This window comes from Triturus cristatus, chromosome 6 (genome assembly GCF_964204655.1).
Source record: "Triturus cristatus chromosome 6, aTriCri1.1, whole genome shotgun sequence".
Classification (NCBI taxonomy): domain Eukaryota; kingdom Metazoa; phylum Chordata; class Amphibia; order Caudata; family Salamandridae; genus Triturus; species Triturus cristatus.
The window spans coordinates 614,841,795-614,868,054 of NC_140589.1; the positions used below are offsets into that span (position 1 = coordinate 614,841,795).

Sequence of the window (26,260 nt, forward strand, 5' to 3'; positions counted from 1 at the left end):
ATTCTGTAGTTTTTAGCTTGTACTGTAAAGTATGTACACCTGTATCTGTCAAGAGAGACAGTAAGTGGATGTCTCTCTCTCTCCTATGAATTGCCGAGAGGAAGTCTACTACCTGTGTGCGATAGAGCAGGTGCTGTCTTTGCACCCGAACTTCCCTCACACTGCTTTCTCTAGACCTTGAGTGACCTCATGAATCTGCCACAGAGCCTCTGTATGACCCCCAGAACCTCAAGTCTACTTTTACAGAGCTCTGTCTTCGCAACCCCAAGCAGGTGTGGGTCCTCCAGCTTCTAGCCATGTGTGTGCGCGCTGTTGTTCTCTCTTTCTGTCTCTGGTTTGTGCCTTACAGACGAAAACGCCTTCTACTGACTTGGTCTCTTCCTTTGCAGTCCTGCTGGAGTTGTAGTGGTGCAATGGCGACTAAGGTACGTCGTGTTTCATTCACAGTATATTCCATGATCAGGGTCAGCTTCCGGGTTTAATTGATTAATGGCTGCCAAAAATCCAGATCTTATTTCAACAAGGTGTATCGGCTCAGATGAATTACCTGTTCAAGCAAAGGTAATGCTCATTGGTGGTCGTAGGACATGATTTGTGACCTATGTTCCATCCTCTGTTTCATGTATATTATCTAAATACTAATTGGCGTTTTTGTCTCTTTCCTTTGTTATGTGTTCCATCTATTTTTGAGTGTTCTGACTTCTCAAACAGAACCAGGAGCCTCCAAACATAGTCTGCATCCCTCTACATATAAATGGACTGTAACCAAATCTAACACACAGGGCCGGCCGCGGCCACACTCTAAGAGTTCAGCCCCCACACACAGGGCCTGCGTCCCCTAAAGTTATACCTGTGGCTCCACACACTTCATCTGCAGAGCCTTCATGCCAATCACAGAACTGTCAGACCCCCTTCTTCTTCCAGCACAAACACAGACTGGCTACCACACACCCTTACCTAGCCTTCATCAGGGGTTACACTACTGGTACACCCTCAGAAACACACTTAACAAAAGCACAACAGCCCATTTAAATTCCATGCAATATTTAATCTAGATCAACTACTTAATTATAGCGATAAGGTTACATCTTCTGTATAGCACGTCCCACCATGTATGCTGTACATGTTTCACTGAGGTTCAAATGTGTGTTTTGACATTTCAGACAAAATGTTCAACGTAGGTCGTTCATGGTTCTCTTTTGCAATCGTGTAATAGAAGCAACAATGATGATATAAGTATGTGGGCTAAATATTTGTATCATATTGTAGATGAATATAGCGCATACTACCTCCGAGAAGACACTGAAGCACTTATGACATCAACAAGTGGGTACATCTCATTTCTGACAGGGCCTCCTGGGGTATTGCGTGTTGAATAATTCATGGATACCATGGTAGGATATAATGTATGCTTGGTTGTGCCTTTGCCTGTTTATGTCAATGGTCACTTCAATATTTCCTGTAGTCTTTCAATGCATTAGTTATAATAGATGACGTCATTGATCCAAGCATTGTAGTTGCAGACTTTGGTGTACAGAGGTGGGCGGCCATTTGAGGCGCATGCGTACCCCCAAGAGACAAGTCCCTGAAGCTGTCCGTTGCACACCAGGGGTCCTCCAGAGTCACCCTGCAACACAAACAGAAAAATGATACCTTATAAAACGAAATGTTTCAACAAGTTTCTTAGTATTTAAAAAATGCTGTGATTTGAGATAGCTAAATTCTCTGTTTATGGCATTTATTAACTAATGTAGACATCAGTCAAATCTGGTCGATATCACTACCAATGTATTCTCTAAAAACTATACATTTTAGCCAGATGCAGGCACTTTTGCTCCAACGTACCCGCATTTGTCTGGGTTGCCCAAAAGAAAAGCTGGAATGTATTATGTTAAAGGGCCTCATGCTTACAAGCTGAGTGTGAAGACAACATTTTCATATGCATAAGTATAGCATTATTGCGGAGGGCTGCATGATTCGCAGGTGTTGCAGGCACACCCCTCTGGTCTTGAAAGAAGTCTTTTTAAGTGGATGCAGTAAGTGTGTATCTATTCTAGTATTTCCTAAGACTAGAATCGGCAAAGCACATCCCATATCCTGCCTATACAAAAGAGTGCTTTATGGCGCACGTTTCCTGGCTCTCAGGTAAGCATTTTGGGGCAGATTTACAAGCCCCTTGCGCCACTTTTGCGTCACTTTTCCCATGTTAAAAATGACGCAAAAGTGGCGCAAGGGCCATGTAAATAAGACCCTTTATGTGTCAAGCCTTCAAGGTAAAACATGTACCTGCATATTGGAGTCAACAAAGTCTCAGTTCCTGACCCAGACGTATAAAAGGTGCCCAGAATGTAGGGAGGCTGGGGCTGGATCTCATGATTTCTAACCGAGCCATTGCCAATGCAGACTTTAACCAGTCATCAAATTTCGGGGGGAGGGGATCTTTCCATTTAAGACATATTTCCCTTCGGGCCATCAAAATCAGACATAACAACAGACCTCTGTGGGATTGTTCCATATGAACAGTAGACACCTGATCATTGGCAAAAACAATCAAAGATCCATTCAAAACAATATCGATTCCGAAGGTCATACATAAATATCTACACACCCCTTCCCAAAATGTTTCTAATTTAAAACATTCATAAAAGGTATGTATCTCATTGGCTTTAGGGAGCAAACACCTGGGACATCTCCGTTCGGGGTTTGGGGCAAATTTCGAAATCTTCTCCGCAGTATAGTAGATTCGATTAGTAATAAAAATATGATTTTTCTTCAAACTGGCTGAGTTTGTATATTTATAAAGCAAGATCATGGAAGGTTCCAAAAGATTTCCGATATCTGCTTCAAAAGGAGAATCATTCCAAACTGACACATGATGTGGAATACCTACATCATCTGCGTTAATCAGGAGCCTATACCAAGTAGAGATTTCCTTCTTCAAATGTTGAGTATTTTTAAGCACAGCTTCCACCTCTCCATTGCCCCTTAAATTCTCCTTTTCTGTTTCGAACCAAGATTTTAATTGGATGAACTTAAATCTTGAAAACCCCGGGCCTATTCTTGCTTTTAATACCTCCCAAGGATGTATGCCATTTTCATCCCCCAAGTCAGACCATATAGCAACCCCGGCTCTTTTGATTGGAAGTGCCATACTGTCCTGGAGGCAGAGGGGGGTCCCAGGGGAGTCCCAGATCGGAGCCTGATCAGAGTAATAACCTATCCCACATCTGGAATGAATGCAATACCAGACTTCCAGGGCATTTTTGATCACCTTCAACCTTACTCGTTTAAAAAATGTTGACTCCAATATGCTGATGTTAAGGGTCGATAAATACCATGGTCCTATGATTAACACCTAAATCCCGGATGATAAAAGGGGATTGGTTGGATAACCTAAACAAGCGCAGGCGGTTGGAGGGCACCCCGTTATTAACGTAGACCGGATATGTCCTGTTAGCAGTTTATAGGTGAGATGAGGACAAAAAAAAAAAAAAACATGTACCTGCAGAGATGGAACAGGTACCACCTGTCCAATGCAAAGCAGATTAAGGCATTCTTTTCATTCTTTCTCCTGCGCCAACGAGTGCCTCTGATGGCGAATCCATCCACTCGTGCACCCATTGCAAAAAAGGCCTCGTTGCGACTCAACCTCTTGTGCTGTATGGATTTTCAATGAGCTCCGTTTGGCTATGCTGCTTTCTTGAGCCCTCACTAGTCAGATAAAGCTCCCTTGCTCCTCAGAGGTCCATGTCTGCCTCCAAGACCCCTGCAGATGGTCACACAGAAGCTATCGCCACGGAAGAAGCTGTTATGGTTTGTGCTGGCTTCCCATGCACTCTTGCACTTTCAGTCAGTAAGCAGCGCCTGGACGCAGTCTGTTTTAGAGGAGCCGCCAGGCATGCTGGGATCGTGACGCAGGCTGCCTCTGCCTCTGCCTCTGGGCAGCCACTGAGGCTGGAGACAACCCGTTTCCCCGCGCTCTCAATGGGTGAAGTAGCTGCCTGAGAAGGTGCAGCAGCAGCATGTAGTGTGAGTTAGGAAAGAGCGGGAAAACGTTTTTACCACACAAATACCAGCTATAAGCCTTGGTTATGTTTATCTTTACAGTGCCAAACAAAATCTGTGCACATGCCAGTCGAAGTCTGAACGGGTTTAGAAGCAAGAGGAATATTATCTGGGTATCACGAATTTTATTGGCCAGAGGGACCCCCGACAAAGCGTATGCAGTGAGCTTAGCAAGCAAGAGAACAAAGTACACATGTATAGTGTTTCACATATGGATTTTCAATGAGAATCACTTCGGAGTCTGAGACACAAAGGGAGTGCGCAGGTGCCAGGGCCTGACAACATGAAAAAGAAAGAAAGGCGACCTATAGTTTCTTCAAGAAAGTAAACATTTTCGGCTGAACAAGCAAATAAACGTTTCTTATCCTCCGAGCCAAGATGTGAAAGAGAGGCTTGGAACAGAGATGGCCACTTGTTTCAGGCCTGGCTTAACGTGAGCAAGAAAACATGGCAGCAGCAGTTGTACCTATGCTAATGTCTCACCTTGACAACAGTATAAAACATTTTGGGGTACCTGCTGTCCTTTTTACCTATACTCACTAGTCATTTAATCAGTGAGCTCAGATCAAATGAAAGCAAATGCTTTGCAGCGTGCAAGACTTCAAGATATGATTATGATTTCAAGATATGGGCAGCACAGAACATTCCCTTCCAGTGACACGCTCTGTATGTTTCTGTGCTTAGTAGGTTCTCTCCACATTTCTTTCAGGTTCTTTGGGACAATCTCTGTGGATACAAAGTTCATTATAATTGGTCTGATTGTCAAGGAAAGCCATAGAAGTGCCCTTGCAGGTCTAAGAACTGGCTGTATGTCAGAATATTGTCTAAAGAACTTTGTCTGACAAAGTCATTGCCCTGAATATCATTTACACATGTTTTGGTTCATTGGCCCCACTCTCCTTAAGCAACATGTGTTTATCGATGTTTCATTGAATGTAAGACAGCTGTCTTTATTAAGAATGAGGCAACCTACATGACTACACCATGAAATGGCGACAGACTTAGAAAGAGGTGGAAGCGATACATGGAAACAACGGAACAAGCATACAAAGTGCCCCACATTAAGTTTTGGTCACAGGTCTCACACTAAATTTTGACAAGCCTGCAATTGGTTTTGATATTATCATCCCATTGCTTTGATGCAGTTTTACTGGTGCCACTGGCTGCATTTTCTGTGGGACAGCATTAGTCAACAGTGTGTTTGGGGGGTGTGGGCACGTATGCATGGTGCTGATGTGACTGTGTAACATCAGCTTGGCAGGATGATGTCTCTGACGTCACATTAGAATATTCGGAGAAGAGTGCCACTGAAAGATGCATATGAGGTGTAGGCCTTCAGCAATGCTCTCGGGTATTATTTTGAAGAGCCATTGAACCTGTAGAAGATCCCAGAGCAGTAATAGTTAAAATATGGCCTTCATCAGCTCTCTTCCCCTGTGCTGGCCCACAAACCGACTGCCTAGCACCACACACAACCTTTCCACCATGTTGCAAAGGTGTACCCAGTGCTTAATTTGAGCCAGTGATTTCCGTTGCTCAGCACCGACACTGAATCATCAACATCAGCGCTATTCATGAGACCCAGTTAAGGACACATTTATTTACGGGGATATTAAGTGATTTGTCCAGAATCTCAGGATGTTGAGCCGACGCTGAGACTTGAACTTGGTTCCCCAGCTCTGAAGTCAGCAGCTCTGGCCATTATGCCTCATCCTTTGCCCACTTTCATGGTTAGTAGTTTATTCTTTTTTAGGCGGTGCCAACAGGAGAAATGGGCTGGTGCAAGTTGCCAACTGACGAGAGCCCTGGCACTGGGTTTGCCCTTACGGTCTAGTACATGGTTTGAACTGGAAGCATAGGCTTCCAGTAGAAAATTCAATGCTTAGACAAATTTAGAAACATTCCACACATTGTACCTGTGCTGCACTGTGAAGCAGACATACAATGGGTGGAATGTTTGGCGCAATTAAAACATTTCTCCCTGGTTGCACTCACAGGTGCTGAAAGTAGGGGCATGGTGGGTGCTGCAGCACCCCCACAATAACCATGCTGGAGTTTGGAAGGTGAATGAGAAATAAAAATATCTTTGCATTTTGTTTTTATCTTGTCACATTTGCTGTGCGTTCAAAGACAGGGTCAAATGTCAGGTGGTCTTATGACAAATTGCTGCTTTTTTTTTTAACATGGAGGCTTTCTTTAACTGCAAAGTAAGATAATTTTGTAAAGTGAACTCATAAAGAACTATCTCACAAATTTGCTTGGGTACATTGACTGTGAAGGAAAGGTTGTTCCATTTAAAATAGATGTACAGGGATTCAGAAGTGGATGAAAACAAAGAATCAACATAAATCAAAACATTTTGCTTGGTGATGTGCAAATAGTAAATATTTGCTGGAAACCCATTCCAACACATTTTAGTTTATGCTCTATGGAGTGATATTAGTAACACTTCATGTCAGTGCAAATGTTGTGGCCAAATCAATGGCACGTTTGCTATCTGTAAATGACAGTGCTCTACCACACCATGTTTTACTAATATATTTGCGACAGCGTGCTCAGAAATGAATCCACTCTTTATGCAATGAAAACATCAAATACAAAAAATGCACCACCAGCTACGTACCACAGCAGTTCCGCTATCCTGCTTAATGGGCATGACTCACTTACTATACTTGTTCTTTGGGTGATGCTTGGGTTTTCCTATGACTTTAATGATTATCATTGATGGCTGAGTCCCAACTCTAAATATTGTTCCAGCACCAGTGGTTGCACATGCTTCAAGGAGGCTTTATTTTGTTATCCAAATTTCGATCTGGCTAACTTAGTAGATTGGGCTGTGTGGCTAAAAAATGGGTGGGTGTTCTGATCTGCCCAAGATACACCCAAATAGTGCTTCCTTAGCCAAAATAATGCAAAGTACTATTTGCATCGAGAAAAGGTCACTTTTCTAGCACTAACTAACCTTTTCACCAAAAAGTAAATACCCTTGCAGGACTTTGTACTGTTTGCCTCACTTTGTGTGAAATTTTGCTGGTGCAAACACTTAGGGCCCGATGTAGGTGGCTAAATACCGGTCGATAACCCCGAAATTCGGTCAATTTCAGGGTTACCGACCGATATTTAGCCATTCCTAATGTAGGTGATGATTCGGTAAATACCGAATCTGTATTTACCGAATCGGTATCTACCGAATCTGTACTTACCGAATCGGTAAATGCAATTTAGAAAGCACGTAAAAGAGTGCTTATGTGCTTTAAGAATTCGATAATTACCACCAACTTAAAGTTGGTGGTAATTAACGAATTCCTTTAAAACTTCACTTTTGAATTTCTTTTTAAGTGCCATGTGGCACACATCCATGCCCTTAGGGCATGTATGTGCACCAAATGTGCACACAGGCACATTTCAGGGGTGCAACAGGGTGTCCTTTGGACACCCTGGCACCCTTGAAATACCTCACGGTATTACAGATTCAGTAATACCGAATCGCTAATACAGAATGGCTTTACATTCATTCCTATGGGCCTCCAAGCCCATAGGAATGAATGGGTAGGTATTCCTTATTACCGAATCGGTATTACGGATTCGGTAATAAGGAATAATAAGAAATTGGTATTTCTTACCGATTCATTGCCTACATAAGAAATACCGATTTCTTAATACCGAATCGGTAAAATTCAGTATTAAGAATTCGGTGTTTATGGATTATCTACATCTGGCCCTTTGTGCCTTTTTTAAATCTTGGTGGATGGAATTCTGCGTCACAAACGTGATGAATATCCAGTCTGCCGTATTACGATCTCCATAGGATATAATGGGATTGTAATACGGTATACGGGATATCTGTCACATTTGTGACTAAGTATTCCCCTCTCCAAGATCTAAACCAGGACCTTAATAAATCTGCTCCTGGTTGGTCCGATGCTGAATAATTGCTTATTGTCTCTCCTGGAAGACCCCCTCTCCAGTTTACACCACATGGGACGGTTCCCCATTTCCGCATGGCACCTACCAGCAACTCTGGTAGCACTAGGAGGATTTACTGGGTGAAAACCGGACTTGCTTTACTGGCCCTTCATTGTCAATTACACTGTAAGTATGAGGCCCACCCTGTCATTGGTTGTGGAGTGCTGACGTCCTGGCCCCTAAGCTCTGGAACTCAATGACCACGGAACTGAGACTGCTGAAAGATGAACATAGTTTCAGGAAAAAACTTAAGACATGGCTGTTCCCATGATTTTTCTTTTCCTATCACCTCTGCCTCCTCTCTTCAGCGCTAAGAAGCCCTTGGGCAGCCATGCGTTTTACAAATCCCCCAAACATAAATGTACAACACACTGCTGGAGAGCTGCAGGTAGCCAGGCTAAGCTGCACCTCTCCAATGCCCATCTCTAGATAAAAAGTGTATGTGTCATATACCGAGGGCGAACACTAGCCCACCTCACATGCCCAGTTTTTTCCTTTTTTCCTTTGAGAGTGTGGAATTGTGCAGCAGAATAAGGGAAATGTAGGGGTGGTGCCCACTCAAACTCTCTCATGCACAAACTGCCCCCACACTGTATTGTGGAGTGTAAAGTACTGCACTGCAGCCATGAACAGGGCCGTCTGTTATTCTTACGTGGCATGCGCTCTGTCCTCCCTGCATGAACCCGGAGCACATCATGTTGCTTGTGTATTCCGTTGGATAGGCGTGCTGGCACGCTGCAGTGGAGATGATTGGCTGGTTTAGGCACTGGAGGACATTTGCGTTCACCACTGGAAGGAGAGACACCATTATTTATTTATTTATTTTGAGCCGGCACAGTTTCTCAAAGAAACATCACACATAGCAACACAGTGGTACTTAAGAACATAAGCAGTTAAGTGTTCATATAGAGAGGTGCTCGTGATTATTATTTGAATAAAAATAGCTTCTTGTCACCTAGTACTTCATATCACAGTTTTTGCTTTTTTAGGCACTTGAAATAATCTGAGATCGGTACCATTGAATAGTGCTTAGAAAGAACATACATGTGGTTTGCAGCACTATATTAAAATCTATTTAGTGTTAAAATTAGGAATTTTGTAATTTCATCTACTCTTCTCCCAGATATTGGATACTGAAGATCATACACAGATGGACAGCAGTGTACAGAGAAAACATATTAAAAAGCAATGCCTATACTGCTGCAGAAAAACAAAACAAACATCATGTAATTGTTAATAATGACTCAAACCGAGAAGAATCGTCCAGTTTTACCTCCATTGGTTACAGTATTTCCCCATCCAGATACAGTGCACCAGGTGCCGGCGGCCGCACAGCTGGTCGGAAGAGGAATCGGTTGGACATACTGGTTGTACTGTGCCGGCTTAGCTAGTTTGATCAGCATGATGTCGTTATTGAAAGTTTGGGGATTGTAGTTCGCGTGCTGGATTTGTTTAGCAGCAGCTATTTGTTGTTCCATGCCTTCATACGCAGATAGCACATATTCACCCAGGTGGACTACCATGGTACCGGGTCTACCAAAGAAAAACAGATAAAACATTTGAGAGGGGGAGACATTTAAAGTGTCAGAGAGACATAGACAAATAGAGACAGAGTGGGAGACTTGATGGAGAAAACACTTGGAAACAAAGCCCCACCCTAGTCGCCCTCCATCCCTCTATTCTTGCACAATAAGCAAGAGAGTGGCCAGAAAATTAAAGTACCCTCCACTTTGATCTATATCTCAAAGGCTATCGGATGAGTGAAGCGACTAAGCCCTACCCACTCTAGATGAAGTACCTTCATCCTACCTTCCATCCATATATCTCTCCTTTCTTTATGCTTTTCTTGCCCCATCTATCAATCTGTTCATGCTTCTGTCCACCAATTCATCTATTCACCATTCCATCATCCACCCTTTCATTATTACAGTCTTCCATCCATCTATTTACACTTCCAACCATTTATCCATCCCACCCATCTATTCTTTTTCCTCTCTCCATCAACACACTCTTTTTTTATTAATCCTCCAATCCATCCTTTCACACTTCCATCCAGGTATCCATTCATCTATCCACCCATTCATTCAGCCTTTCATCATTCCTGCCACTTTCTTTCACCCGCCAGTGCAAATTTAGTTTTATCCTTCTATCCATCAAACCTGTCACACACGCATCCATCCTTTCATCCTTTTGGACCCTTGCTTCTTGTCACAGTTTCTTCCTTATTTTCATATGTCCTTCTTTTCACTCTTCATTTCAGCCATCTCTCACTCTCTCTTTTTCTCATAATTTCTTTGCTCTGATTAACTTTGAACCCCAGACCTCTGTTATTGTTTTTCCTTACTTTTGCTTTTTAGGAGCTTTTTTCCGCAGAGCTAAAACATGACAGGCTCATAAATCACTATAATTGTCAACTCCAGCCAGTTGAAGGCTGTTTAAGCATCTGGTGAAAGGGGCAAAGCCTCCATAGATGTATGGACTGCCAGGGGACATGTGCTGGTGTTCTCACATGGTTCCCTGAATACCAACCCAGGACAATAGCAACTTTTTAATTCCAGGGATTCCATCTCTGACAAGTGGATTTCCTGCAGGAATGGTAAGTGTGATTTCTTGATGTCAAGATAATGAAGGACTCTTATCCTTATAATCTAGTGTAACATGAATATTGGACATTGTCACGTCTGTCCCAGGTACCAGATATCCTGGTCGGAATCTACCTGTCTATCCAGTCTGTCTTCTACCACTTCCAGACGTTTCTGTGTTAAATCCAGCTATTTGTGGAAGGTTGAAAAGTCAGCTCTGATAGACTTGATTTTAGTAACTCCTTCTGATATTATAGAATCCAGTGATTAGGAAGCTTATCAATGAGTCTCCTTTCATTATGGATTCCAATGCTATCTCTTACTTTTTGGGTGGGTGATATTAAGGGTGTGTGTTGTAATTTATTAAATATTGTAAGTTCACAGGCATGTTTTTATAATGTCGTATGTATTACCTATGCAATGGTTCGCTCCGCTCCCCCTGCCTGTCCCCAGTTGTTGGTCCCTCCCAGGGAGCTCAAGTTAGAATGTTGGTGTACCATCCTGTGAGATGGAGAGTGGATGATCAGGAATAAAGATACTTGGACTCACCTGTCTTGGAAGCTGTGATTCATTATACCTTATAACACTGGCGACGAGCTGTGAAGCTGTGGAGGGGACAGCTGATCATCTCCCCTTTGTGTTCTCTCCAACGACGTTATCTTTGTGCTGCTCTGCTGGAGTACGATGTACTGACTAGTGGTCCGGTTTGTGAGGAGGGTGCGCCTTGATCTGCCTACACATCTTTTGATCCATTCTTAGGGTATCCGGGGGTGAAAGGCACATTGAGTCTTCCGTCTGGGATTTCTGAGGAGAAATACCTCCAAAGTCTTCACCGGTCCTACTCTTGCTGGGCGCGTGCTACGGCTGGTCAGTGCCTCCAGGAACCGTCCAGTGAACTGAGCGGCGTATGGCAGAGCTAGTCAAGCTTCCAGTACGAGGTACCTCCAACTCCGGAGTTCGCTACCGGCACCTTTGCCCTGGCCGGCTGTAATGCAAGAAGTGCCGTTGTGATCGTGAGGGCATCCGGCACCTAGGGCAGCCGCTGCTTCGGCTAAGGTTGCCGCCCGAGGGCATACGCAGTGGGATGTGCGACTGTGGTATTTCCCTTCGACTCCTTCAAGTCTACCGTGAATCTTTGCTCTGATTACCTCGGGGACCTCAGAGATAGGCAAGTGAAGGGAAGAGGAAGTCTCCTCAGAGTTGATGCTCCACCTCCTGTGCCGGGGGTGTTTCTTCGTCAGTTCCGTCTTGCAATCCGGCGCCTCAGCCTCTGAGGGCCGGGGGAAGCCGAGTCTCCTCTGCGCACCGGAGCCAGTCTTGTGGGCGTGTTGTCACAGGCGTAGAGTTCTTCCGATCCTGCGAAGCTCCGGCGCCCCAACCACTGGAGGGCCGTGCGGTGGTGAGTTTCGAGCGTCTCTGGCACCTGTGGTTCGGCGGCCAGGGAGAGAAGTCGGGGGCTTCAGTGCTACTAGCCAAGGACTCCAGGTTTGGCAGAGGGAGGCGCTGTCCTCGCACATCGTCGGACATCCTGAGGAGATTCTCTCAAGTAAGACGTTGGGGTGGGTGCGCAGAGAGTGTGTCAGCAGCCTCGCACATCGTCGGACATCCTGAGGAGATTACCACAAGTAAGACGTTGGGGTGGGAGCGCAGAGAGTGTGTCAGCCGGAAGTTAGAGCTTATGCTCTACCCACCCCAGAGGAGGACAGGGAATTTAGTAACTTTGTGAATTCCCCAGAGCACCTATAATCTGGAAGTTTGAAGAGGTGCGGAAGGGGCATCTGCCTTTCAAGTCGGCTTGGCATAAGGAACCTGCTAACATCACGGGTAGGATTGAGGGGTGAACTCAAGCTTTCTACCTACCATATAATTCCCGTGGGAGGTTATTTCAGCCGGGGTCTATAAAGGTGGTAACAGTTCTATATCCAATGGGCACCCCAGGTATCAGCCAGCCACCCTCCTTTCTGAATGAATGTGGGGATCCGGAGATACATTGGAAGGATTGGACAAAATTATTCGAATCCTACCTGATTGCAATGGGGGGGGGGAGAAATTCTCTGCCCTCCGGAAACAACACATTCTATTGCATAATTTGGGGGTACATGGTCGCAAAGTATACAAAACTTTACCGGAACCAGAAGTGGATAATGAGGATGAATATGACATTTACGATATCACTCTAATAAAATTGGAGACACACTTAGGGGACAAGGTTAATGTGGTCCTAGAACGACATAAATTTTTTAGCAGAGTGCAAGGGAAAAATGAGTCCATCAACAATTATATTGCGGCTTTGAGGGGCCTCTCCCAGCTGTTTGACTTTGGGGATCTAAATGATTCGCTCATTCGTGATCAGCTGGTCAGATGCACGAACAATAACAGGGTTCAAGAGAAACTACTAGCTAAGAATCCTATGCTAAGGGAGGCTATCTCGATTGCACAATCCATCGAACACACGGCTAAATGTGTAAAGGAGATAAAAGTTAAGGAGGAGGTAGCTTCAGTAGTACAAATGGAGGCCTGTGACAAAAGTGTACATAAGATTCTGGGCAAGTGGGGCACTAAAGATAATGCTACGGTAAAACATAATATGGAAGGGCATGCCTTGAAATGTTTTAGATGCGGAAGCAGCAACCATCTTGCAAACAATCCTGTGTGTACGGCACGTAGTGTTTTATGTAAAAAATGTAACAGGAGAGGGCATTTAGCACGGGTATGTAGAGATGGCGTAAGTAACACAGTCAGTGTGGTTAGCACTCAGGAAGAACCACAGGCCAGATTTGTGTTTCAAGTGAAAGACAGTGATACAGAGTCAAAGATTAACTATCCCAAATGTGTTGGTGTTATTTGATAACAAACCACTGGAAGTGTATGCGGATTCATGTTCACCTTTTACGTTGATAAATGTCAAGGATTTTGAGGGGTCTCTAAAAGGGTGTAAAATGAGGTTATGTACGCCGGATATATCTCCGGAAGGTTACACGAAAGAGCCCATTCCTCTGGTGGGTATGGCAAGCAGCCACATAAATTTTAAAGGGAGGTCCACAGTGGGCAAAGTGTATGTGGTAGAGTGTGGGGCCAACTTGTTAGGGTGGCAACATCAGAAAGAACTGGGGATCATTCTGGATCCAAATGATAGGAATCAAGTACTGCTAGTCAACGTTCCTGTCAGCAACGATCACCTACAAGAGGCGTTCCCAAAGTTGTTCACGGAGAGTCTAGGCAAGTTACGGGACTTTCAACACAAGATTAAGGTCAGGCAAGGGGCTAAACCCGTGGTGCATAAGACACGTCCCGTCCCTTTCCGCCTTAGAGAGATGCTCAAAGCGGAACTGGACAAACTAAGTGAGATGGGGGTCATCCAACCCGTAGAGGCCACAGAATGGCTCGCACCTTTGGTTCTGGCATCCAAAGGCAATGGGCAAGGCATCCGCCTGTGTGTGGATCTCCGCTCACTCAATGACAATATATGGGTGGAGAGGTTTCCCCTTCCCAATATAAATGAAATGTTGAGTACGATGGGGAAGGCCTGTTACTTTTCGGTTATGGATTTGTCCATGGCCAATCACCGGGTCGAACTGCACCCTGAATCAAGACCCCTAACTGCTTTCAGTTTGGGGCATATATGTTCAGTAGGATGCCATTTGGTCTCGCTTCGGCAGCTTCCATCTTTCAAAAAATAATGCAACAAGTACTGCATGGGGTCAGAAACACACTCTGTTTCCAGGATGACATACTGATGTATGGGGATACTGAGGAGGAACATGATAAGACGCTCAACAGGGTGTGTCATAAACTCTCAGAAGCTGGGTTGACAGAACGATTGGATAAGTGCAAGATTAAGGTCACTTTGGTCGACTATTTAGGCCATACAATATCCAAAGAGGGCTTTAGACCTAAATACAGCTTAATTCAAGCAGTTGAGGATGCTCCACACCCATCTAACAAAGATGAGCTGAAATCGTTCTTGGGCTTAGTGGAGTATATGTCAAAGTTTGTGAGGAATTTTTCTGACTTGTGTGAGGTTTTACGAGAGCTCCTCAAGAAAAATGCAGAATTTGTATGGGAGGAAAGGCATGAGGAGATGTTTGAAAGGATAAAACGGCAAATTGTTGAGTCGCCAGCTCTTGGCACGTTTGACCCCAAAAAGAAAACCATACTAACTACAGATGCATCCAATAAAGGCTTGGGCGCCATGCTGTCTCAGAAAGGTGATGGAGAAGAAACAGTCATCGCGTTTGCATCCCGCACTTTGAACTCATCTGAGCGCAATTACTCAGTCATTGAGAGGGAGGCATTGGCGTGTTTTTGGGCGGTGCACCACTTAAGATTTTTTCTGTGGGGCACGAAGTTTGTAATACACACAGACCACAAGCCTCTCACCTTTATGTTCTCACCCAAACAGGCTCAAAGCGTATCTGCACGCATAAGTAAATGGGTCCTAGGGTTAGAAAATTACTGTTTTAAGGTGGAATATTTGCCAGGTCCTGGAAATGTTATAGTGGACTATCTATCGAGGTCACCCTTAGGTGGCAGTCACAGTGAAGAGGGGCTAGATGTTCCCATATTTCCAATCCATCTCACGTCGATTACCAATGATGAGTGGGTGAAGGGAATGAAGGAGGATACAGCCATGGAGACATTAAAGGAATTCATCACCAAAGGATGGCCAGAGAAAATATCGGAAGTTCCTGACAGTATCAGAGACTTTTGGGAAGTGAGACTGGAATTGTTCCTCCTCGCGGGTCGCATACACCGGGGGGATAAAATCATTCCGCCCAGGGATATGAGGAGTAAAATAATTGACTTAGCCCATGAGGGGCATCTGGGCAGGAGCCTCACGAAGAACAAGGTTAGGAGCTGTTATTGGTTTTCTAGGATGGACTCCATGATCGAGGTAAAAGTTAAGGAGTGTATCAGTTGTGCCAGAAGTGATAAAAGTAAAATCCCACACAGAGCTCCATTGGCCCCAGTCAGTGTTCCAATGACCCCATGGACAAAGTTGGCCATGGATATCATTGTACCCATGGATATGTTAGGCCCACAGAAGCGTTTCATGTTTGTGCTGGTGGATTACACCTCCCATTGGGTCAATTTCAAGTTTACTGCATCTACAACGACCAAGAACCTCATCACGTTTTTTAAGAACATCTTTGTATATGAGGGTATCCCAAGCACCTTAGTCACAGACAATGGGGTGCAGTTTGTCTCTGAGACAATGAAGGAGTTTTTGGAGGAGCTTAATATAAGGCATGAGAAGACTGCACTCTATTGTCCGAAAGCCAATGGCTTAGTTGAGAGGGTGAATAGAATGGTGAAGGAACACATTCAACTGGCAATCACCAATGGGTTCAATGTGGAAGACTCGTTAAGAGAGTGGTTGTGGGCATACCACACCGCTCCCAATGTTGTTACAGGAGTGTCTCCCTTTGTGTTCCTAAGAGGGAGGGAGCCCGGTACCAAGATGTATCCCAGGTGGTTGGGAAGTGGGAAAAGTGTCTGTCATGATCTAGACCAGAGCAGAAGGAAAGTTGAGGGTCATCAACAGAAGTACAAAGCCTGGTATGATGTTAAACACGGTGTAAAGGATGTGGATTTCGAGCAAGGTACGCTGGTGAGGGTCAAGAAACCAACACATGTCCCATCAGGTGCGAGTAAGTACGGGGATTCCACACGGGTAGAAAAGGCAGGTAAGAACGTAGTTCACCTGGAAAGTGGGCAGACATGGAGTAAGGATAGAGTTGTGAACGCGACCTGATCAGGGAAGGGCATGCAGCTAGGTGACCACTTACACAGTAAAATGACAATTGGTAATGGGCTCAGGTTTTCCTCCCCTACATAGGGAGATGTGTTGTAATTTATTAAATATTGTAAGTTCACAGGCATGTTTATAATGTCGTATGTATTACCTATGCAATGGTTCGCTCCGCTCCCCCTGCCTGTCCCCAGTTGTTGGTCCCTACCAGGGAGCTCAAGTTAGAATGTTGGTGTACCATCCTGTGAGATGGAGAGTGGATGATCAGGAATAAAGATACTTGGACTCACCTGTCTTGGAAGCTGTGATTCATTATACCTTATAACAGTGTGTTTGGAGGCTGTTAGTGCTTCTGCCTACCGTATTGCCGTGCTGTTCATGACAGACGCGCAGTATGGCCTTTCATAATAAGTGTGTTTGTAGGTTTCAGCAGCAGGTGGTCTTAACCTGTATAGTTCAATAATATGAGAGCATCCACAGGAGACTATTATTACTAGTGTCCTTGTGTAGATGAATGAAGATACCACCATGGATAGTGTCGGTGCTACTGCAGTGCTCCTCAGGTAGCCAAGACAGCAGTGTCTCAGGTCAGTGTTGAAAGTGAAACAATTCTGTACTGCATTTGTGAAAACATTTCTTTGATCGCCAGTTTGTTGATTAATTAGGTGGTAGAGTATCAAAGTGTGGCCAACTCACTCCTGCCTTAGTCTGGAGAAGCAATGTGACTATTACGTAATCGTCAATGGTCAGATCAAATGTTTGAAGAATCTCTCAATAAAATCTTTTTAACCTCTTCAGTGCCCATGACGAGGTAGTCTCGTCATGGAGCACGGTTGCGCTGTGCCCATGACGAGACTATCTCGTCATGAACCCCGCCCGCTAATGCAACGCCCGGCACAGGGCGGGGAAAGGGCGGGGCACTGAAGGGGTTAAAACCTCTCACTTCTATTTATGCAAATATATTGGCAAGAGATGTTTACTTGAGTTTGCACCTAGTGGCACCTCTACAACTACCGTGTAGCCAGTCTTCTCTTGTACCTGATCTGGTGTTATACTCCTTATCACAAGGGCGGTTAGGGGACCAGAGAAAGGATTAACAACTCTTAGACATACAGCATCATCCTACTGGGGTTTCACAGGGACATGAATGACTTGGGGTTATGTGTTTTTTGTTGGTAGGGCAGAGACTTGTTGTCCCTGTAACACAGCCCAGAGAGCTGAATCCATGGGGGAGAGGCAGACTGGTCTGGGGCCCTGATTTTTTACTGTGCCACTGGAATCAAGCTATCCTGGCTGAAGAGGGGTGAAACCCCAAAACCGGTCCTAGGATGCTTGTTTCCGGTCCAGGGAGGACCTGGCTTGGCAGTTCGGGCTGTACTGTTCCCATGAGGCACAGGGTCAAGACTGATTTGCATATGACCAAGTCTAAACTGGGGTGGCATGGTGAGCAAAAGAATGATGGATTTAACCCAGATCTCTTGACTGGGGGTGAATGTTTTAATTTGTTCTGCATTCTGTCCATCAATTGTGTGTCTTTTGCCTGATTTTTCTGACAAGTTTAGTTTTCATTTTGCTGATCCACATTGCTCACGGGCAAACTGTTTTGGTCGTGGCACTGCTATAGGTTGTGTTCTTGCACTTTTCAATTAAATATTTGATATTTTATGCGTGTGCCACTGTCCTAAACATCTTGTCATATTAGAACTTTTGCCTACCTCTCTTCCTTGGTGCATAATCGTTGCTTTAATATCTTTGCCCTGCAGTCATGCCCAATCAGGGCCCCACTTGCTTCCAGTCCAGCTGCTCGGTAAAACATCTGTGCACGTAATCTGTCATTAGTACACTATGAGGCCAAATCCTAAAGGCTATTGCGGTCTTAAGTGTATTATTTGCAGCTGAAAAGGCTTCTATTTAACAGAAATTCACAAAAGGATTCCTGGTAGGTGTAATGATTTTTTTATGTGAATTTCTCCGCCACAAGTGGGAAGAAATCTGCAGTAGTATGGATGACAAAAGATGGGAAGTTGGCAGAACAATGTGTGGTTAGTCTTGTTAATGTTCACTGCAGCCAGGGACTGGGGCAACTTTCCTTCCAGGTTGGGAAGGGGAACAGATCACCTCCAGACTTGGTGAGATGGTTTCAAAAAGGACTTTCTCTAAGAGGTAAAATGGTTTCCCTGCAAAGAAAAAAAAGGAAAAAGAAATGGGTAGGTCAACGCTATGTAGAGTTACCGACAGCAGGAACTGTAGCCCCGGGGGAGATGTCACCTGACATTACCAGTAATACCAGTAGTGAGCATGGAAACATGTGCCTTGTGCAGCTGTCTAGTCTTACTAGTGGTAATTTACGTAAATAGCACAAAGTAATACATCTGCACCCGTAAGTAGCCATGCTTTTACTGGTTCATGATTACTAATATTTTGGCTAATATTGGCTCCTATATCAGCAGGCTCAATGTCACAAATGTTTAATACACTCGAGGCATGCCACCCAGGTTGGTAATCCATCTAAAATAGAAAACAGTCTGAAAATACCAGATGGTTGATTCCATTTTTCCATTGGTTATGGTGGGTGGACATCAAATTCTCAAGCTGTTGATTGATAGTTTGTAATAGACAATTACTAATGTGCGCGGCATGGTAAACCTTGTGGTAAACTTCAGTTATCTACATGTCATAAAATATCTCTCAACATGAATTTTGGAAAATCAAAGTAATATTAAAACAGTTAAACTGACTCAGGTACTGCTTTTGCTGACCACGTATGTACTTTTATAAATGTTACATATTGAGATTACCATGAGCAGACAGTAAAAAGATCTGAGGGGAAAATTTGCTTGAGATAAATGGATCTCATGTCTTCTATTGAACACCTTTAGGCGCGATGTATGTCCATAAATGATACTCACAGCCCCATGCAATGTGCAGCCGATATGACCCACCACTGATTGAGTAGGGATCCTCCACAAAATTTGTCTCCATTGTTTGTCTTGTATGCCAGATAGGCCTGCCAGGGCACGCTGCCCTTAGCACAGTTCATGCCATTGACTACATCATTGATATCTTCTACCTTTGTCGGGTATGCACCTGTAAAACACAAATCAAGAGAAATGTGTAAGCACTTAGGGTAGGTGTTCTAAAAGGCCTTAATTATAATACTTTTCGAGCACCGAAATTCAATGAAGGTGAGAGAAAAGTTGGCATATGTGGGGGTAAATGCCCAATCTTGTAGAAAAAATGATGATTTGCCATCAGCAGACTGTCTGTCAGCCTCTTGTTAGGCATTCAAATAGAAATGTACAATTTTCACAGATTTAGGTGGGCACACCTAGATATTTTTATGTGGCCCTAAAAGCAGCACCCTGTTGAAAATCTTAGGCATTGAGTTCAGGACTATTTTCTGGGCTAATCAACTTAGTAGCAATTGAAACAAATAGTTGCTATATATTCAACAGTGAGCACACACCACAGACCAATTAATGTGCATTAATCTTTTACATGTTTAGAGATTTATATTTATAATCTAGGCTCACTGAAGCTGTGGGGCATATTTACAAGCCCCTATCACCACAAGAACGTCACTTTTTACGACGTTCCTGTGGCGATAGGGGTTGCGCTTGATTTACAAGGCAGCGTACGCCACTTAATGTGGCTTAACGCTACCTTGTAAAAAAGGCCCCCTTTCACGCTGCGCTTACCGTGAAAGGGGAGGGCAATGGGTGTTGCTGTGGGCGTTCCACCACAACCCCCAATGATTCTGACGCTGCCCCCTATTTACAAGGGAGACATAAATAAGAGGCAGCACCAGAATTAAGACCCGGGAAAGCCTGGTCTTACCCTGGTGCAACGAGAAGAAATTTTTCATTTCTCCTAGTTTTTGCTTTTTTCATGTGTGATGTGTTGTGCAGCACACATGAAAACAGCAAGAGGCCAATGATTGTTGAAGTACAGGAAGGTCCCCCTTCCTGCACATAAACAATCATTTTTAAAAAAAATGCCGTTTTGCAACTTCTATCTGTGCTGCATCAAGCAGCACACATAGAAGATATAAAGCGGCATTTAAAGATTGTTTATGTGCAGGAAGGGGGACCTTCCTTCAATGTGTAGTGTTGTCATCACCCAAGATGGCTTAGAAAATGGCAACATAATTCTTTGATTGCCAAGTCTTTAATCAGAGTGGTGCTTCTATTTGACAGTGTACACTTGTATTAGTTGGTGTATTAATCTGGAGTTCAATCTGTCTGGTCGCCTGAATAGGTAAACAGTGAGTTATCATACAAACGTTTTTTTGTAATGCTTCTTACGAGTTACATCTTCACATTGAAAAATTCTGCATATACATTTAAATAAAACCCATTTGAATGAGCACCCAATGTTGAGCTCTGTGTTTGACTTTCTAGGTCCACAGGTCCACATAACAAAATATTCAGCTCAGCATTTTGTAATTTCACGGTCAAAGTGATGAGCAGTAGTTTAGAATGGGCAATAATATTTTCATATACAAATGCTGTAGATAAAGTGAGGTCGAGAAAAGTGCTCTGCTGAAACCTGACAAACTTTGCAAATTACTGTCCAAATAGTATCTGCAACTCACAGAGAAGATCATTAGAAAGGCTGTTGCTAATCAGCTGAAGAAGGAGATCATGAGCAGTGACCTCCTTCAGTTGCGGCTCATTGCAGCCATTCAACTGCACTGTGATACATTTCAGTTCTCTGACAAGAGTGACTCATACAGCCTCATCCTGCTCAGTCTCTCTGTGAAGCGCTCTGACCTGCTTAATTCCATCAATGCAGAATGCAATTGATAGTTAGACCAGTCGTGGTTCACATTCTACAGGAACAGCAAACACCAATGAGGTAGCTGGGTGGCTGTCAGACCTGGGTATTGATGGAACACCATGAGGTAATCTACAATGCCACAACCAGGTAATTAAATGTGTTGAGGGATCAGTAACAGTTAGTCCAGGGAAAATGCTGGATGGATGGGATCTTCTTAAGGAATAAAGTAACTGACATTTTGTAACCCTGCACTCCTTCATGTTATTTATGAAGCAACATACTCAGATTGCCACACTGGCGTAGTCGGCAGGATAAAAGAAACTCTCAACAGCTATGGAGGACTTGGAAATTCGTGAGCCCACGTCTTGATCTCACCTAGAGTGAGACTGCCTTTCTTCAGGACTGATTTGGATGAGATCAGTACTTGTTGTGACTGATCATGGCAGCTTTCTTGGGTTTATGTTTTCCTTTCTCCGTCATCAAGTAAGGAACATAACTTTATTATCTTTATGTTAATTTTAAGGGCTAGACTTTGTTGTGCTTATGTGATTGTCACCCCAATGTGATTTTTCGATGCCCTCCGTTTCCCAAACTGTTGTTGTGGGCTCCCGGCAGCACAATATCGGTGGGGTTGCTGTTGGTTTTCACGCTCTGGCCTTCTCAAGGCCTTGGGGATAGGGCTGAAAGCGGAATCCTCATGCGGGGGGCCCACATGCATGCCGGTTTCAGAGTGCGGCCGGATCTGCTCCACACGTGCACCGGTATCAGAGCGCGGCCAGCTCTACTAGCTGAGCCTTGTGCTGCTGGCAGAGCGTGGACCAACTGATCTCATTTGAGTTACTCACCGTCTCGTTGGTCAACTTCCTTCAGGGCAGGCTCTCCTCTCCTATCCTCCGTAAGTCTTCAAGGCACAGAGCTTCCTGTTGCATTGAGTGCGCATGCTGGGCACGTCCAGGAATGCACTGTGAGTTTAAGTGTCTTCCAGTGTTTCTTTGCAGTGATGCACACACTAGAACACTGACCTGCTTCTTGTTGTGGTGTTAACCTGCTGTTTCATTGCAACGTGTCCTTGCTGTGACGCTAATGCAAGAACGTCAACCTGCTTTCTGTGGCAGCATCTCCCTGCGGTTTCCTTTGCTGATACGCACACTGAAATCCTTTGAAAGCTGATTGCCTTGCAGACTTTTGCGCCTTTGTACATTGTTGGAGTGTGTTCCTGTTGTTTCTTATGCAGTGATACGCACACTGAAATTCAAGTTTCTTCACCTTTGCAGTAATAAGCACACTGATAGACATATTCTAATAGTTTGAAGCATGTCCCTGCTGATTTCCGTGCAGTCATTCGCACACTTACTCATCTTCAAACATTATGCTGTGATATGCATATTTGTAGCCAGAAGTTACAGACTTCTTCTGTCATTGTGTCATATTGTGGTAATGTTTGTATTTCATAAGATACACTGACTGTGTAAACTCTGTGAATTAAGTTGCATTTTTCCCCATTTGTTAAAGTGTACAACTTTTGGGAAGCCGATATTTGTTTATAATATTGTGTAGTTGACTAGTGGTATAGAAATGCAGAATATTCCCACACCTCCTTTCTTTCACACAAGTCCGGGGACGGCACCTTTGAAACGGTAAAAGTGGAAAAAGGTATTTTAGAGGTATGCAAAGGTGTGTTGTGCGTCTTTGAGCGCAGAGAGGAAAACGTCCCTCGTTCTTCAGTGTTTATGCTCAGAGGGTCAGGAAATCTTTGACCATCTTCCAGGGATTTCTCAATCTGATTCTGGTGACTTGAATGAGTATGAGGTATGTATCAAGAAATTGGATAACCACTTTCTACAGAAGGTGAGCATGATCCTAGAACGCTATAATTTAGCAAGAAGGTTTCAAATGAAACAAGAATCAATAGAATGCTATGTCACTGAGTTAAGAAGGCTTGCTGCATCTTGTCAATTTCCAGGAATGGTAGATTAACACAAATGTGATCAATTCATGGTAGGATGTGGAATTGAAAGAGTGAGGGAGGAGCTGTGGTTAAAAGATGAGCCCATTCTTGAGGCAGTTCCATTGGTTTTGAAACATGTCGAGCATTTATTTATTTATTTATTTAATTTATTAGGCGCGCAGCTACCCACAATGGGGTCTCCCGGCGCCGCCGATGACCAGGCGATAAGAGGATCACTATGGCTAAAATGTATTTACGGGGAAATAAACAGGTTTTTAAATTCTTACGAAAGTTCAGATAATGAGGTTCCAGCTTCAAAGACAGAGGAAGTGAATTCCACAGCTTAGGAGCGAGACATGAAAAAGAGCGACCTCCCATTCTAGACAGCCTAAAATGTGGAGTATGAAAATTGCCCAGTGAAGCAGATCTAAGCGAGCGAACAGGGACATAAGGATGAACAAGAGATTGCAGATTTGCAGGGGCAGTCTGATGTTTAATCTTGAACATAATACACAACGTCTTGTGTTCAATGCGCTTGTCAATACGGAGCCAGTGAAGATCATGAAGAAAAGGGGAGACACTAGTCCTACGGGGGATTTTACACAGGAGACGAGCTGCAGAATTTTGAACCAATTGAAGTTTCAGCAGAGTCTCCTGGCAACCCCCTAAGTACAGCACATTTCCATAGTCCAGGCACGATGTTATTAACGCCTGGATGACTGTACGCTTAGTGTTATCAGGGAGCATCCAAAGAATCTTGCGTAGCCATCTCAATATGGTGAAACAAGTGGCTGCCACACTCACCACCTGTTGCCGCATAGAGAGTGAATCGTCCACTATAAAACCAAGGTTCCGCACCTGCTTCACAGGCTGGGGAAGAGAGCCCATTATTGGAGGCCAGTGTCTAGGACCCCAAAGGTGAGTATTCTTGCCGAAGATTAGGACTTCAGTTTTTTCACCGTTCAGTTTTAATAGGTTAGTCTGCATCCACTCAGCCACCTTACCCAGACCATGCTGAAGCGAGGAGGGAGAACTTTCCGCTTCAGCTGAGAGTGAAAAAATGATCTGGGTATCTTCTGCATATGAGTAGAGAGCTAATCCAGAGGCCTCCACAATATCAGCCAGAGGACGTACATAGATGTTAAATAGCAGAGGGCTGTGTGAGGACCCCTGGGGAACTCCATATGCAGATGGGCGAGTGGATGAAGAAGCAGTGGATGAAAAAATTTGAAAAGAACGGTGTTGCAAAAAAGAAGCCAACCAAGACCAAGCTGAACCAACTACCCCTGCTGACCTAAGTGCCTTCAATAGAATGGGGTGCGACACGGTATCGAACGCGGCGCTTAAATCCAAAAGGATAAGCGCCGCCGTTTCTCCTCGGTCAAGTAACAAGCGTAGGTTCTCAATCACTCCCAATAGAGTAGTCTCAGTTGAAAAGTGAGGGCGGAAACCCGATTGCGAGTGATGAAGAAAACCTGAGGATTCAATATGTGACGAAAGATGGAAGCTAACATGTCTCTCAAAAATTTTAGAGAACATAGGAAGCCGGGAAATAGGACGATAGTTCGCTAGAATTTTGGGGTCAGCTGTAGGTTTTTTAAGAAGAGGGACCACCATCACCTGTTTCCAGTCTTCGGGAACCATTGATTCCTGGAGTGAAGCATTTAGCAGATTCTGAATAATAGACAAAGAATCCTGAGAGAGCTGACGCAAGATATTTACCGGAACCGGATCAAGGGGAGAACTGGACTTAACTTTGGATAAGCAGTCAAGTAAGGATTTTTGGTCTAACAAGGGCCATGTAGATAGAGTGGGTCCAAAAGAGACAGAGGCAGACACTAAAATTGCATATTGCATAGAAGGAAAGGGAGGCTGCGAGCCTAAGAGGGAATGATGGATCATTTCTACTTTGACAGTAAAGAAATCAGCGATCTCATTACAGCGAGATTCATCGAGAGATGGTGGCGGTGGAAGGGTCTTACAACCTGCCAAATTTTTTATCATTGAAAATAATGCACGGGGCCGGTTGGAAGATTTATTAATTTCATTAGTTACAAATGTAGATTTTGCTTTCCTACATGCTAGATGATAATGACCAAGTGCTGCTTTGTAGGTAAGCTTTCGTTGAGGGCTATACGTTTTTCTCCACCTGCGCTCCAAGTGCTTGCACTCAGACTTCGCAATTTTTAGGTCATCAGTATACCATGGTGCCGGTGGGTGGTGACCTAAGCTGCGTTTACAGCGCAGGGGCAAGTGCAAATCAATGGCAGTGGACAACCAAGATGTAACTGCTAGATTAAGAGGCAGAAGAGGAAGTTTAGGGTCTGGACACGTACCACATAATGTGGAGTTAAATGCAGTAAGGTCTAATTTTGACCATGCTCTGTAATAACTAGTATTGTCCCTTCCGTTGACTGGCAAGGTTCTCAAGATTTGCAAACTAAAGTAGATAGCATAATGGTCAGACCAATCCAGCGGAATGGGTGACTTACATTCGAAATTAAGAGTAGAAAAGATTGGATCCAAAAGGTGGCCTGCCTGATGGGTAGAGTCATGATTGTGCAAAAAGATGTTCAGTGCCTCCAGGTCCGTCAGGACAGCGCTGATTAACCTGTCCTGTGTATTTTCCAAGTGTAGGTTAAGGTCTCCCACTATAGTAAAATTAGCTGACTTTAGTGCAAAGGGAGCAACCAGCTCAGCCAAAGATGACAGCCAACTTGTGGATTTATCAGGTGGCCGATATATTAATATACCGGAAAAAGTCAACTGAGACGTGACTGCTAATTTAAAAAGGGCAGATTCACACATGGGAAAGGAGAGGGCTTCCAAGGTGCATACCGTATTCGATTTAAAAATTACGGCAATCCCACCACCTCTGCCAGAGCTCCTATCACATCTCACCATTACATAGCCCTCTGGAAGGGCACTGGCCACATCTGGACCGGACCTGGGATGAAGCCATGTTTCAGTCAGAAACACCGCATCCGGCTGCTCCGATACAAGCAGATCGAATATGTGAGCCTTATTTTTAGAAAGGGAACGGCAATTTATACTTAAGAACTTTACAGTTATGTTTGCTGAGTCTCTGGAGGTTTTGGAAGGCAAAGTATGCGGGAAGAATCTTTTTTTTGTGGGTTTGATCGAAAAATTACATTGTGGACACTTACG

General features: G+C 44.1%; 1 protein-coding gene across 1 annotated transcript in view; it reads right to left on the minus strand.

Moving 5' to 3' along the window:
- Positions 1-1,027: 1,027 nt before the first annotated feature.
- The window catches only part of LOC146817639 (trypsin I-P1-like), a 56,433-nt gene continuing 31,200 nt past the window's right edge, over positions 1,028-26,260 (minus strand). Inside the window, exons 2-5 of the mRNA XM_085611100.1 lie at positions 19,275-19,452; positions 9,305-9,564; positions 8,684-8,820; positions 1,028-1,627 (exon numbers count right to left, since the gene is read on the minus strand). Of these exons, the coding sequence (XP_085467226.1) occupies positions 1,478-1,627; positions 8,684-8,820; positions 9,305-9,564; positions 19,275-19,452 (725 nt within the window). The 3' untranslated portion in view covers positions 1,028-1,477. The remainder of the gene's footprint in view (positions 1,628-8,683; positions 8,821-9,304; positions 9,565-19,274; positions 19,453-26,260) is intronic.